Source organism: Podarcis pityusensis (genome assembly GCF_964106645.2).
Source record: "Podarcis pityusensis genome assembly, chromosome: 3".
NCBI lineage: Eukaryota > Metazoa > Chordata > Lepidosauria > Squamata > Lacertidae > Podarcis > Podarcis pityusensis.
Window position 1 is genome coordinate 49,957,140 of NC_138026.1, and position 14,860 is coordinate 49,971,999.

At 39.3% G+C, this 14,860-nt stretch overlaps 1 protein-coding gene across 4 annotated transcripts in view; it reads left to right on the forward strand.

Moving 5' to 3' along the window:
- The window catches only part of SOBP (sine oculis binding protein homolog), a 135,931-nt gene that overhangs the window by 74,299 nt on the left and 46,772 nt on the right, over positions 1-14,860 (forward strand). For 3 of the 4 annotated variants that reach the window (XM_080999939.1, XM_080999938.1, XM_080999941.1), the window contains exon 5: positions 2,979-3,074. The exons of the other annotated variant lie outside the window; for it this stretch is intronic. In XM_080999939.1, the coding sequence (XP_080856065.1) occupies positions 2,979-3,074 (96 nt within the window). The remainder of the gene's footprint in view (positions 1-2,978; positions 3,075-14,860) is intronic. 4 annotated transcript variants of the gene reach the window in all.

Here is a 14,860-nt window from a genome sequence, read left to right on the forward strand (position 1 = left end):
CACTTTTACATAGGAGTCCACACTAGGATTCTCCCTTTTATGTTAATATTGAAAGGACAGGAGTCCTCTTGAACTCTAGCTTTCATGTAAATTTATCTGATTTTCAAATGTAAAAACAGCAAGCCAGAAAGAAGGGGAAAACTGAGGTTAAACTCTCTTTTCTGTTAGACTAATACTGAAGCTCATCCCTCCAGTGAAATGGCCTGCTACTCTGAGGGTTCATCTCTGGAGTCCTTTTAAACTGAGGTACTTTAGGTTGGTTAGGCCTTGTATCTGTGACAGAAACTCCAACAGCATACATTATATGAGAATTTTGAAGTCACACCTCTATGAGTTCTAGGTTTAATGACAATTATTTTCAAATAAATATGCTTAGGCTAACAGCCTGATGCATAATCTGCATCTGTTTCAGAAATTGGGGCAAAGGTACAAGATACCTTGCTATAATGAAGTATCTGTAGTCTCCATAGTTTAGACAGAAAACACAGTGAAAAGGTGTTTGTAGGCAATGCAGTTCAATTATTTCAAACACATATTTCAGAAAGGGGAAAGAGCCTGGGGTGAGCAGGAGGGCTGATGTGAGATGTTAGTTTGGCTCTGGAAATTGTTGAAACAAGCTGCCTGCTACTGGGGAGCTGTCCTTGGTGCTGTGGGTGTTATCTCTTGATTGATACTTGCTTTCTGAGGGCCTCATGTAGATGTTCCCTGCTTATTGGGTTGACTGACTTTGCTCTGTGCCTCTTGGTATCCTGTCAACTGAATTAGACCAAACTCTCACTGTAGATTCTAACTCTCCCCCCTGGTTCTCTACTGCCAAGTTTAGTCTGCTGGGTGTGCATTTTGTTTTTGTTTTTTAAAATGTATATTAGAGTAACGATCATGGCTACCACACTTAATTTGGCCCTAAGAGATTATACCAAGGGAACAGAGTGTGTGTTTGTTGCATGTAAATGTGTCAGAGACAGAAATTATAAAAATCTTGACAAGTTCCAGATATCTGTGTTTGTTGTATCAAAAACAACAGAGTCCTGTTGTACCACTGTAGGCCATAGGATCATATGCCACAATAAATGTGTTAGCCTTTAAGGTACCATAGGACTCTCTTGAGTTTACAGTTTCACTTTCCTAAATCTTGTTTGGCAAGTAATGTTCAGTGTGCAGTGCTATAATCTTAGAGGTCAGCCAGATTTATAAGACACAAGTTTATATTTGAAGTGATGAGTTTATTTTAAATGAATATTAATCGTTAAAGAGCTGAGTAGAAGTTTAGTAGTATCAGTGCAATTATCTCCATTTACCTCCCCAACCTTTACATTGGGCGCAGTAATCCTCCAGTTTTTGCTGCTAACCAGGGACAGCAAAAGCAAGGGTCTATCTAAGCACCTGGCAGACTGAAGATATGCCTGGTGAGCTGTGTTAAGCTTGGTGGCTCACAAATTGGCAAATTGTGAAATTTGCCAAGCTTTCATACCCTAGACACTGCTGTGACCTTCTGCAGCCTGAAGTAGTCTCTTTCGGGTCTACAAATAGGGAGAGACAGCTTTTCTGAAGGCAAGAAACAAGACACAAAATGCATAAGGTGCAAATATCTCTTACAAATGACAACACTAACAAAAATTAAAAGCTCTGAAATGACACATGAAAATAGACAGTTCACACTACATTAAGGAGGAAGAATGTCTAAGTGCTGTCATAGATACGTGTTAGATTTTTGCCTCTCACACACTCTTGATCTGTATATCACACCAGGTAATTCTCCTTTACTGTATTATTATTATTTAAGAACAGACACGGATTTAATCTTAAAACAGAAGACAGAACTACCTGCTGCTTGCTGTATGGCTTTCCTGTCAGCCTCTTCCCCCCCCCCCACCCTTCCCTTCCAAGTTCACTGGGTCTTATTTAAATTAGCTGGCCTAAAGCCAGAAGCTCATCATTTTAATGCAGTGTAAAATGGAATATGCATAATTATATGCAAGCCATATGTGAGGGAGACAGCTCAGCTGTGAATTTCAGGAGGCCAAGAGAGAGGGAGAGCGAACAGTCAGGGATTAGACGAGATGAGAGTGGAACAGAGTGCAAGTGTCATCCAAATGAACGGTGTAATGAGCATGCTGCCGACACTCCTCCTTTCACCTACTTCTCCCTTTGCTTTAACTCTAAACCAGAATATGTTGTAGATCAGAAGTAAAATGCTGCATGCAAGTAGTATAGTTGCTAATGGATTGCATTAATGTCTCCATTTAAACTTAAGCTTCCTTAATTAGCAGTGTAGATCAAAACAACCCATAACTTTTAATGCATCTTCTTAAATTAAATATTTTAAACATATTTCATTGCCCTCACATAATGGCTACTCAATTGAGAACTTTACTTAAAGAATCGGGGGAAATCAATTTAATCGCATTAATGTGTAAATCATGAATTTGAAAACCATTTTTGAAGGGAATGACCTTGTTACTTAAAAAAAATGGAAATGGAAGCATATTATTGGTTGAATATTTTTAAATGTTAAAAAAAAAAGCTTATAGCATATATGTAATTTAAATATATAATCCTTAAAAAGGAACAAAGTAAACTGAAACCCTAACAGAGCAATCCTATACATGTCTGCTCAGAAGTAAGTTCCATTGAGTTTTAATGGTGCTTACTCCCAGGTAAGTGTGCATAGGATTGCAGCATTTAAAAACTCAAAACAGCCAGCTGAAATACTTCATTTTGGGGCTTGTCTCTTTGTTGATTTTAACTCTTACACCAAAATCTATTTGCATGTCTTTTTTTAAAAAAAAGAAATGGTGTAAAGAGCACTCCAAGTTCTAATATCTAACCGGTGTATTGCATATTTAAGCAAACTTCTTAATATTGTTGTATTTTGGAATTCCCGCTTGTTTTAATGATCTGAGCTGTTATGCATTTAGCTTATTTTTTTTCTTCCATTATTTGTAAGTCCCTAAATAGGCCATTATATTTCCCTTCAGGCTAGAGATGAAGATGGACATGGTGAAAATTTCCCCCAGCAGCACTATGCTAAGGAAACTCCAAGACTTGCCTTCAAGAATAACTGCGAACTACTTGTAAGAATAACATACTTACAACAAGTCTAGATTGTTACTTTAGCACAGTGAAAACAGTTTTTGAAAAGCTTTTGTTCATGATTACATAACATAATGAAATATTACAGTTTTTTAAATAAAAAATAACCTGTACCAATTGCAAATGCTAACTCTGATATAATTGAACAATTCTGAGCTCTCAACTTGCTTGCAAATTTTTTATAGAATCTGAATGGCCTTGTAATAGGAAGTTAGTGGAATCTTAAGCATGCTTACACAGAAGTAAATCCCACTGAGTTCAATGGAGCTTACTCCCCAGCAAAAGTGCTTACAAAATTGCAAACACAGCCATACAAAGTATCCCACTAGAAGTCATTTGAGGAATCACAAGTAAAGCACATGTTAGAAAAAAGAGGGAGGGAGGGAAGGAGGGAGAGAGGGAGGGAGGGAGGGAAGGAGAGGGAGAGAGGGAGTAAGAGAGAGAGAGAGAAAGAGAGAGAGAGATGATACTTATATGAGAAAATCACTTGCCCTTCCCCAACTCTCCCTTTTTACATTTTAGCGGTTTTATTGTTTTCAGACAACATTAAAAACAAAACACAACAAAACACCACAGCAGCACTGACATGCAGTACTCCCTTTAGAATTCAACTATTTCTCTAGTTTATTTAAAAATACAGTGAGATACTTTCTCTTGTTCTCTTTGGCGAGGAATGAGTGAAATCCAGCAAAGCACTGACAAGGAGTCTGGAATGTTTACAAGACATAGGAGAGATTATATCAGCTGTGAACAGATATCTGTTCCAAGGCAGGGTTAATTTGCTGCTCATTTTAGCAATTGTAGCTAGGCAAAATTAACAGCAAATAGGAATGGCCATTATATTTCTGTTCAGTAAAGATCCTAATAGTTTTGATTTGAAAGTAAAATGAGCAATTCAAGCACTAAGTATTTCCTCTTCTGTTTACTAAAGCAAATAGAAAATGTAATTCAGGGAGGTTTAAAATCCTGAGGAGTATATGGCTGCTACTTCCCTTTTGTTTTTGTTTCTTCTCCATTGTATTTAAGTAAAATAGGAAATATTTTTATTTCTGTGCGTGCAATGTCCAAACAAATTAAGTCTATAGGTATATTTTAAAAGGGACATTGTTTTATTTTACAGTAAGTAAAGAAAATGGAGCATCAGGAAAGATGGCATTTCACTGAGATTTTTAGATGAAATTCTATAAGGAATCCAGAATTTCCCCATGAGATTTTGTGGTCATCTTAATTGTTTAAAAATTTAGGCTTAGATGCTGTGCTGAGGCTGAACAGATAGAGCAAGAAACAAAGTAATAATAATAATAATAATAATAATAATATAGTATTTATATAATTATTTTCCTATGTGCTCAAACCACTTGACATACATTATTCTCAGTAATCCTCATAACAACCTTGTAAGGCAGGCCAGTTTTATTATCCCCATGTTATAGGGAATTGACTAAGGCTGAGAAATGATGGCTTGTCTAGATCCATCCAGTGAGCTCATAGCTGAGTTTTACACCGTGGATATCTCGGTCAGCTGCAATCTAACACACTTAGTAGGGAACTAGCAGTGCTATCCTATACATGTCTACTCAGAACTAAGTCCTATTGAGTTCAGTGGGGCTTATTTCCAGGGGAGTGGCTATAGAACTGTAGCCTATGAACTTCTGGTTGCAGTGGGATATACTTGTGAACAAACATGCATAAGATTGCACTGTTCTTCCTATTATTACTTTTGTGTTCCCCTAACTGGTCAGTTAGACAATACGGGGCTTCTCGTGTCACAAAAGCTTCAAGAGGTGTCCCAGAAACACAATTAGTCGTATTTCAGAGACATATTCAGAGATGTATTTCAGTCCCATATCCATAGTGTTGCTCCTGGAATGATCCAAGAGTGTACGGTATATGTTTGAAATTGTTTCATTAAAATCAACTGTCAGCGTAGCTTGCTGACAGGCAATTTCATGGATAACAGCTGTTTAGGAATCTAGTCTTAGTTCATTCACACATAATTCAAATGTAATTGCTTGTAGCTGAGAATGTGAGTTGCCTCCATTAAAACATATTGAGTCTACCATAGTGTCACATAACATTAAAACTTTATCTTAGGGTTTGTTTTACACATACAGTTGATCACTGGGTGTTGTAGTCATTGAGTAGTAACCACGAATGTGTGGAGTAAACCTTCACAGAATTCTCTATGATCAAATTTTATGAATGACTCATGCCAGTGAAATGCTTTTATATCACCAAGGGAATTGTTTTAAGCATCAGGCCATGAATACAGGTGTAATGTCAGAAGTCACTTTATGCTGTTGTCAGATTATTTCTATTTCTGGGTAATTGGTTCATGTTTCCTACTTGCCTCTTTGCCATTCTACTTAAATCAGATTATTATTTTGTATAGCTTTGCTGAAGTTTAAATATTTATAAAGGATGTGTTTGGGTCTCTGGATCTATTCCCATTTAAATCAGTGGAAGGCTTGTGTTGATTTCAGTGTGAGCCAAGGCATCTTCAAACAGATTACAAAATTATTTTCCTTTCATGTCAGTTTAAAGTTACATCAGCAGTGTCTGAGCCCAAAACCCTAATATAGCCCATACTGTCTCTGAAGTCAACAGAGCATACGCTATGAAGGACCACATGTACAAAGAAATGCAGAACTGGACCCAACAGACAAGCATATTAAACAAATGCTTAAGTCAGTTGATGTACCTGAGTCTTAAAGTACAATACGCTGATGACCTGGCTTGCACATAGTTCTATACCCTGGTTTAGTGATACACTGATGAGCTTGAATGAGCCTGAGTTAAGTGTTCAGCTTGTGTGCTCCCGCCCCCCCCCCCTTCTCCCACTTGGCCAGGAAAAGTCTTTCTGCAAAGTTTAGTTTCTGGCTTAGTAGCATGTTTGATGCAAGGATGCTGGTTTAACAAGCCAGCTTTATAATTCATTGTCTGAAGATTGCTTGTTATAAAACTTACCAGGATTCATTTTCATAAATAATTGCTTGTATGAATGCAAAGCGGTAAAAGTGAAATTAAGTCCTGCGAAGTCCTCCCCCAAGACATGTGAGAGGCGGAGAAGGGAGGGGGTGTACAAGCCTGACACATCACTTGGGTTCATTTGGGCTCATCCGCATAGCGTTAAAATATGTTAGGGCTTGTGCACTTGTCCCATGCCTAGAATGCACTGGTCTGGGTGATTTTTTGCTTGCCCCACTCTTTTCCCAGGGAAAATCCACTCTTTAGTGCTAAAGTGGAGCAAATGTCAATGTGGAGAAAACCCAGATTGCTATTTACTCAGACTGAGTGCTAAAGAACACTTTTCCCTGTGGGGAAAGCATTGGAACAAGAAGTATTTAGGAAAGTTTTTGTTTGATGTTTTATTGTGTTTTTAATATTCTTTTGGGAGCTGCCCAGAGTGGCTGGGGAAACCCAGCCAGCTGGGCGGGGTATAAAAAACATTATTATTATTATTATTAGTAGTAGTAGTAGTAGTAGTAGTGTGGATAGGCCCAATGTGAATGAAACCAATGAGTCAAATGTCACCAGGGTTAAACATTATTATAAAGAATAGCAGAATCAGTTCATCTGAATAAGTAATTATTAAAAGCTGTTTTTCATTTTCATTTTTTCCTTTCTAGAGATATTTTAAAAGTTTTGGAAGGTGTTCACTTGTAGTTAATGTGTGTGTGTCGGGGGGAGATTTTTCACCGTTGCTCCTTCAATTAGCCTTTGGTGATATTGGAATGCTGGTGCTATGATCCAGCTCTAGTTATGCATTGAAAAGGTATTCCTGCATGACTGCTTGCACCAAATATGAATTGGAACAGGCTTCCTCAACCTCGGCCCTCCAGACTCTTTTGGCCTACAACTCCCATGATCCCTAGCTAGCAGGACCAGTGGTCAGGGATGATGGGAACTGTAGTCTCAAAACATCTGGAGGGCCGAGGTTGAGGAAGCCTGAATTGGAATGTACATTTGAATGCACATCACATTGAATTCAGTGCAGTGAAAGTGAATGGTATCCACACACAGAGGTGGATGCTAATGTACATTTATTTGGCAGCACATTGACTTGATACCTGTGGTTCCTGTTCCAGCAAGTGAGATGCATGGGGGTTTCCAGAGCTTGATTAGAGCAGTTGCTGTTATTTATGATAGAAAAACGGTATTTTACTTATATTGCAGACATTTCTGTTCCTGTTTACAGTTTGGCTGCTCATAAGTTAAATTTAGTTAGCATGAAGGTAGAGTTGATAGGGGAAAATCAGTCTCCTAACTGCTTTCTGTATCTTGTATTCACTCCTTCCCCCAATTTTTGCTTTTTTTGGACTAGTAGTTTAAAAGTGAAGGGGGGAGGGAGGGAGCAGGAATGACTGTGTCCCCGAGGAAAAGCTTAGCCAGCCATTAATGGTGGGAGACAGATGGTGATTCTTTTACAAAGCAGCAAAAAAGTGTGAGGCTTTAAATGAAGGATAAATTGAAACTTGTTTATTCTTATGAGACTTGGGAAATCCTTGGGGTTCTTTTAGTACAATGCAGAGTCAGTTTTATAATAGTCTGTCAGAGGAAATGGGAAGCTTAGGCTCAAAAGTGCTTTCTTAGCTTTAGGGTTCAGATGCTATTTTCCAGTATGGATTGCTGCAGCCAGTGCAGTCTCTTTAGTTTGGGAAATGCTTCTGCTCTGAGGGTGCTGCCAGGATGGATTGAGGGGATGAAGCACTGATGGAAGTTGTTTGCTAGCAAACTCCCAGAAGAACCAGAGTACATTGTTAGAATGTTAATATCCTGGGTCACAGACATGCATTGAAAAGCCTTAACTCCTAAGCGCTTGGGTAGATTTCTAAGCCAAATAACCTTACTCTGTTATGAACCATGTGCTTCTCTGCAATGCTTGTATCTCTGAGCAGAATATATATTTGGTGTGTTAGGCAGAACTTCACAACTTTCAAAAGAAAAACAGATAGCTGATGAATTGGGGGAAAGAATAAGCTGCTGTTGAACAAATTCCCTCCATGCATATGGCAGGTCTATTCATTAGTAAAACCGTGACAATTACAGTTTTGGCTGGTGAAAACATCCACAAAGAAATTCCACTATGCAGTTATGAGCCTACTTTAAAGTATTGATTTCCCACTATAAATCCAAAATGTGCTATAACATTTAATAGAGAGCATAGGAAACCAGATACTAAACTTGGTGGTTAAGATGCTTGAATTAGTGAGGATGCGGAATTTTCCTTGTGTATAACCAGCGAATTCAGCCATTTGTAAAATTAGGTTTCCTGAAGATTAGTATAATAAAAATAGGAAACTAATACAGAATACAAATATCTTATAGCAAAAAGCAGGCCAATTTAGTTGCTTCGATAGCATTGAGAATTTAGTTTTGTTTGTATCTCTTTCTATTTATGTATCTATCTAGAACTTTTGAATTTTCTTGAGATATAGATAATTTGCTCTTTGTTTTCAGGTAAAGAAAGCATAGTCCTTTGGAAGCTGATAATGGCACACTAATACTATGGAACAGTGATGCCACTGTTGGTTGTCAGGAAACAGAGAGGATTAAACTGTAAGAAAAAGGGTGGACATAATGAAAAGATTAGTGAAAAGGCTACAATTCCTGCTCTGAGAAGCCCAGATTCCTGAGCCATTGCCTGAGAAATTGCAACCTCTCCAGCTTGTGTTAAATCAGAGCTTCTGTTGGGATACCCTGCTATGAATTTACAAAGGAAAGGTCTATCTTGCTTAGAATTGCTACCCAGAATATTAAATAGAGCATCTGGGTTCCGTCCGCTGCTGTTTGAGCTAGTAAAATAGCAGATGTGAAATTCTTGGTTTTTCTTTCAATTCATTTGTTCATAGAGATAAAACAAGCATTGCATACAGATCAAGCTACTACATAATTACCTAGGTAACAGCAGAAAATGCTTTATTCTTAATATTATACCTTTTAAAGAAGGTTTATGAGGAAGAAGGAGAGGAATTTATGGGTGATATTCCACTAACATATTCCATCAGTGCAAGGGTTTCTACTTGTGCAGCCTTCTCCTTTCACATGCACCCCAATATTCTCCAAAGGGTTACAGGAACACCTAGAACAAATTTATGCGGCTCATGGTGGGAGGAAAGGGGAAAGAGCATTACACTGTGCAAACAGAAATCCTTGCACTGACAGAATGATTGCCTTAGTGCTAAACTGGATTCTACCCATTGTGTGTGTGTGCGTGCACATACATGCATACACACACACACTGATATAGAACTTGGCCTGTAAATATGAGGGTTCAGGTTAAACCTCTGGTTAAAAATTCTCAGAGCATCAAGGCTGGGAGGTATTTTGCGTGACGCCCTGGCAAAATAGGTCTGCTAATGTCATGCAGGTCATTCATCATTTCTGTCATTTATCAAACGGAATGATATGAAAGTTGCAAGGATCCATGACAAGAAATGGCAAAGGGCATTGGTTAAAATCTGGTTGTAACAGGTGAGCACATCATTGCTTGATGCCAGTAGGTACATTTCATTGCTGTCTCTTGACACCCTTCTCTTTTTATAAAACTTACCAATAAATATAATCTTCACCTGTTCTACTGCGTCTCCCTCCCCTGATATCCCCATGTTAGTCATTATTTCTCATATTCTCAGGCTTCCTTCACCTACCTGTCCCAGCACCATAATTTCTACATGTGAGAATATCTAAATATACATTTGCACACATTGGCGCTCACTAAAGATTTGGTTATTTTCAGTGAATTTCCTATGGGGAAAATTATACATCATGTGTCTGATCCTTCATTCAATTACTTGGTTTTGCTTTTTAAGAAGAGTGGGTGTGTGGGAGAGAGATGCTATGCACTAAATTGGAGCATCAATGCAAAGGGAAGAGGTTTTAAGTCTTTTTCTCCCAACGTTTCCCAACTCATATCACTTTCCCAAAGCTGCTTATTAGTTCTGCAGTATGGGGAAAATATACAAACCCATTTCCCCCCTCACCACCATGAAGAAGCTTCAGGGAGAATGAGTTATGTTATGAAAATAGAAAAAGGAAAAGAAGACCCAATTATTTACATGTAATGAACAGGCTTACATTCTAGAAGCCCTAAAATGTGTGCAGAAGTGTTATAATATTGGCAGCATAATTTGGGGACAAGCCTGCCCATGAGGCGTACAAGTCTCTCTCTCTCTCTCTCTCTCTCTCTCTCTCTCTCTCTCTCTCTCCCTCCCTCTCTCTTTCTCTGAGTGTATGTGTGTGCTGATAAAGGCTTCAAAAAGTCCTTAAGTCTATTCTGATCCTCATCCTCATCTATTGTCCTGTGCCATGATCACCATAGTTAACCTAACAGCACCAATTTTATTTTCTGCAGTGGAATTACAGTCTCCATCTAGTAACACGAAGTAACTGCACACTTTTTAATGGGTCTCTGACCGTGTAATTAACAACTGATTGCACATACAACCATCAGTGCCAGATAATGTGACACAGTGATGTGAACCATGTATATACCTCCTATTTGGGTATATGATTCCTGATGCAGAGGTGGTGGATCAAACCTTTCAAAACTGCACTGATTTTTTTTGGTATCTTATAATTCCCGAGCAACACTCCTAGCATGCGCACCATTTTGGGCAAAATTACATGTAAGTTGCATACAAGTGTAGTTCACAATGAAGCACCTGCAAAGTAGAATGCAAAGGGAACAATTTTGCCTTGTAAAAATAGCAGGGGTTTCTGAATGCTTCCTCTGCTTACTGGCCTAATCACTGTAGTAGCTCCACTATCAATTTTTCAAGCTCATTCATGGTTTCAGAGTTTATCTGGAGAAAAGTGGGAAGTGGGAGAGGACTGAGGTCTAAAAGCTGTGGGTGGAGGAAGCATTCGGAATTCCCCTCCCAGATTTAAATCACACACACACACTTTCCAGGTGTTTGGTGGTGCTTTGAATGTGAAGACATGCTTTACCCACCATTGTCTATAGATCTGGTGACATAATGTACAAAAATTAGGGCTGCTTTAGAAGTTACAACTTTGGTTGTGTTTAGATTATCCCCTGTAACAAATCACAAACTTAATTTAAAAAAGACACATGTGTGAATGTTGCAAGTGATGTACACATGACTTTCAGGTACAATGCAGCTTCCTATGTTCCTAAAGGTGAAATGTAAGCTGTATCTATGAGGAAAAGGTTTTATAATGACTTAGAAAGGGTAGAGGTAAAGAAAAGCTCTTAGGGAAGTTGATAAGCTGCGTGGGGCAGAACTTTCCTTTTAGGATATAGAACTAAGAAGACATAAGGTTATAGAGAAGCCAAAGTGAAGGGTAGTTAGCTGTTCTTTCAATGAAAGGTCAGGAAGTAAGTCAGCCTGAAACTGTTCATCCACATCATGATCCAATAGGGATCCTTGCCCACAATGTTTGGAGGAGAATGCGCATGCCCATCTATCTTGCAGTGCAGGTGGTAGTACTCATCCCTCTCCACTGTTATGAGCACTGCATTCTGCACAACTGGATTGGGGCATTTGTTATCTTAAGACATGCCAACCCATTTCTGTAGGAATAATATCCATTTTGTGGCCACTAGCTAACAAAGACTCATGCATGTTTATGCATGCCCTGTAATCACAGGATTTTAAATACACTTAAATGTCTATTTGATTGCGATAAATTAATAAGATTCTTCCCCCCACATTCAGACTGCAACTTTTTGGATTCTTGTATTTCTGTGTAGAAGGAAGGCTTTTACATTTTATGCTCTACTAATTGCTTAAAAATTTAATGAATATCAGTTCTAATTTGATTGCTTTTTAGTACTTCATTTAAGTTATTAAAAAGTAGGAAGGACACATAATGAACAGTGGAAGCTTTGGCCTAGCATCTGCCTATATTCTCTTTTTATTTAATCAATTATAGTCCAGTGGTGTGTAATTATACATTAAGAAAGTTATTGGATATCACAGTATGATGGTCCCAGGGGGCTCATTAATATACTAATATAATACACCTGTAATGACCTGTTCTCAGATCTGCAAATCCCTCTCTTCCTCCCTCTGCTAAATGAAGATGAGAGCAGTAACCATTAAGTTTGAATCACCTGTAACAGTTAATGAGAGAGGAGAAAGGGGTCTCTGGCATCATACGTAATGAATCTGCCCTTTTGGTACTGAATGTTAAAAGAGAGCCAGATCTAAATGGACCTGTATCTGCATTTCTGAAAAGTAAGCAATGTGTGTCTGAGGGGAGCCAAGGGCAGCCTCAACTGAGCATGTTCTTTCTTCTTTGGCTCTTCTTCATTCTGTCTCCAAAATGAGAGAAACAGACAAGTAGGAAAACCTTGTCAAATCGCATCCAGACACTATTTGCTTGGCTTGGTTCAAATCAAACCAAACTCTGGAGCTGATCCCTGTACAATGGCTCTGAGTGTTTGCATAGCAACTAAGCTGTGTTTTGTTGAAGCGACTTTTTATTATTAAAAAAATATGCTAGAATGAGCAAAACAACACAAAGGCTTTCCTTGTAGTCAATAATAGGTTCAGTGGTGCTCTCTTATTAATTCATAATGAAACCAAGTAAAGACTTAATTCACCTTATCAGCTCTATTGGATTTTATATAGGTGATCCAGAGGAATAATAAGCTAGAAATTGCCCTGTGTGGCTGGCATTTTTATGGCTGCAGGAGACAACCAAAGCCAATATTTTCAAAGCTCTTCTCCCCAACCCCACCCTAAAAAGTTATTTTGATGTATCAGAGTGCACCTCAGAAATAAAAAAATCCCTCTTGTTGTCTCCCAAAGTAAAGGCTTTGATTTACCGACCAGATCCCTGAGGAATGCTAAAGTGGCAGAAGCGGGTGGAGGCTGATAAATCGTACACTGATCTAACTAGATGAAGCACCTTGCTTGGGGGGAAGCAGCCATGCTGCAGTCATATTTCTGAGATGGTTACATACATTCTCAACTTCTTGGCCTCAGCAGCAAAGTATAGAAGGCAATAAATAACACTGCACCCTTGTGCTTAGGAGAGATCATTGGAAGGCACTGCTGTTTTCAACCACTGCCTCAATTCTGCTCACACAACCCAACCCTCTGATACCAAGCTGCTACTCTATCCCCCATCCCACAAGGGACTGAAACTCACTGTGGCAGGACAGGGTTGCAGTCAGTGCAGAGTTCCAATGAAGACCTTAGAGGTCTAGTTGTCATTTGAAGCCTATCCAGACATGTAGATGTTGACATCACTTAATCTCTTTTTTAGTTTACTGCTGATTTTAATTATCTTTAAAGTTTTTAATTATTTGTTTTAAACCTTCTTATTGGTAATTCTAGTATTTCTTGTATACTGTGTAGAGGTTTGTTGGTTTGTTTGTTTTATTGAGTTTATATACTGCTGTATACCCGGAGGTCTCAGGGCAGTTCACAGAATAAAATCAAAATATAAAACTACAAAATACATAATAAAAATAAAAACAACCCAATAACCCCCCTCCACACCCCCCCCCATTTTAAAAGGGCATAGGAAGTAGATCGGATCAACCAAAGACCTGGTTAAAAAGGAACATTTTGACCGGGCGCCTAAAGGTGTATAATGAAGGCACCAAGCTAACTTCCTTGGGGAGAGCATTCCACAGATGGGGAGCCACTGCAGAGTAGGCCCATTTCTCGTGTTGCCACCGTTTGGACCTCTTGAACAGGAGGCATATGAAGAAGGGCCTCAGAAGATGATCTCAGGGTCTGGGTGGGTTCATATGGAAAGAGGCGGTCCTTGAGGTATTGTGGTCCTAAGCCATTTAAGGCTTTATAGGTCAGAATTATCACTTTGAATTGGGCCTGGAAACTTAATTGGTAGCTAGTGCAGTCGGATCAGGATTGGTGTAACATGCTTAAACTGTCTTGCTCCAGTGAGCAACCTGGCCACTGAATTCTGCAGTAGCTGAAGTTTCCGAACCGTCTTCAGAGGCAGCCCTATGTATAACGCATTGCAGTAATCTAACCTTGAGGTTAGACAACATTAATTAGGCTGTCCCTGTCCAGATGGGTATGTAGCTGGGCCACCAACTGAAGCAGATGGAAGGCACTCTAGGCCACTGAGGCCACCTGAGCCTTGAGTGACAGCAAAGGATCAAGGAGTACCCCAAGCTACAAACCTGCTCCTTCAGAGGCAGTGTAGCCCCACTGAGAGCAGACAATCTCCCACATAGGGAACCACCCACTAACAGTCCCTCAGTTTTATCTGGATTGAGTTTCAGTTTGTTGGCTCTCATCCAGTCCATTACCAAGGCAAGACACTAGTCCAGTACTTCCACTGCCTCACCTGCAGATGCAAAGGAGAATAGAGCTGAGTGTCATCAGCATACTGCTGACAACATACTCCAAACCTCTGGATAACACCATTCAGCGCTTTTATGTGGATGTTAAACAACACAGGGGATAGGAGAAACCTTGAAGGTTCCACAGGGCTGAAAAGCATTTCTCAAGCAACACCCTCTGGGAACGACCATCCAACTAGGACTGGAACCACTGCAAAGTGGTGCCACCTACCCCCAGTTCAGACAGTCACTCTGGAAGGGTATGATGGTCAATGGTATCGAAAGCCACTGAGAGGTTGAGAAGAATTAACAGGGACATATTTCCCTTTGTCTCTCTCTCTCGACAGAGGTCATCATACAGAGCAGTTTCTGTGCCAAAACCAGGAATAAACCCTGATTGAAATGGATCCAGAAAATCAGTTTCTTCCAAAAGCATCTGAATCTGGTCTGCGACCACTCACTCCAGAACCTTGCTCA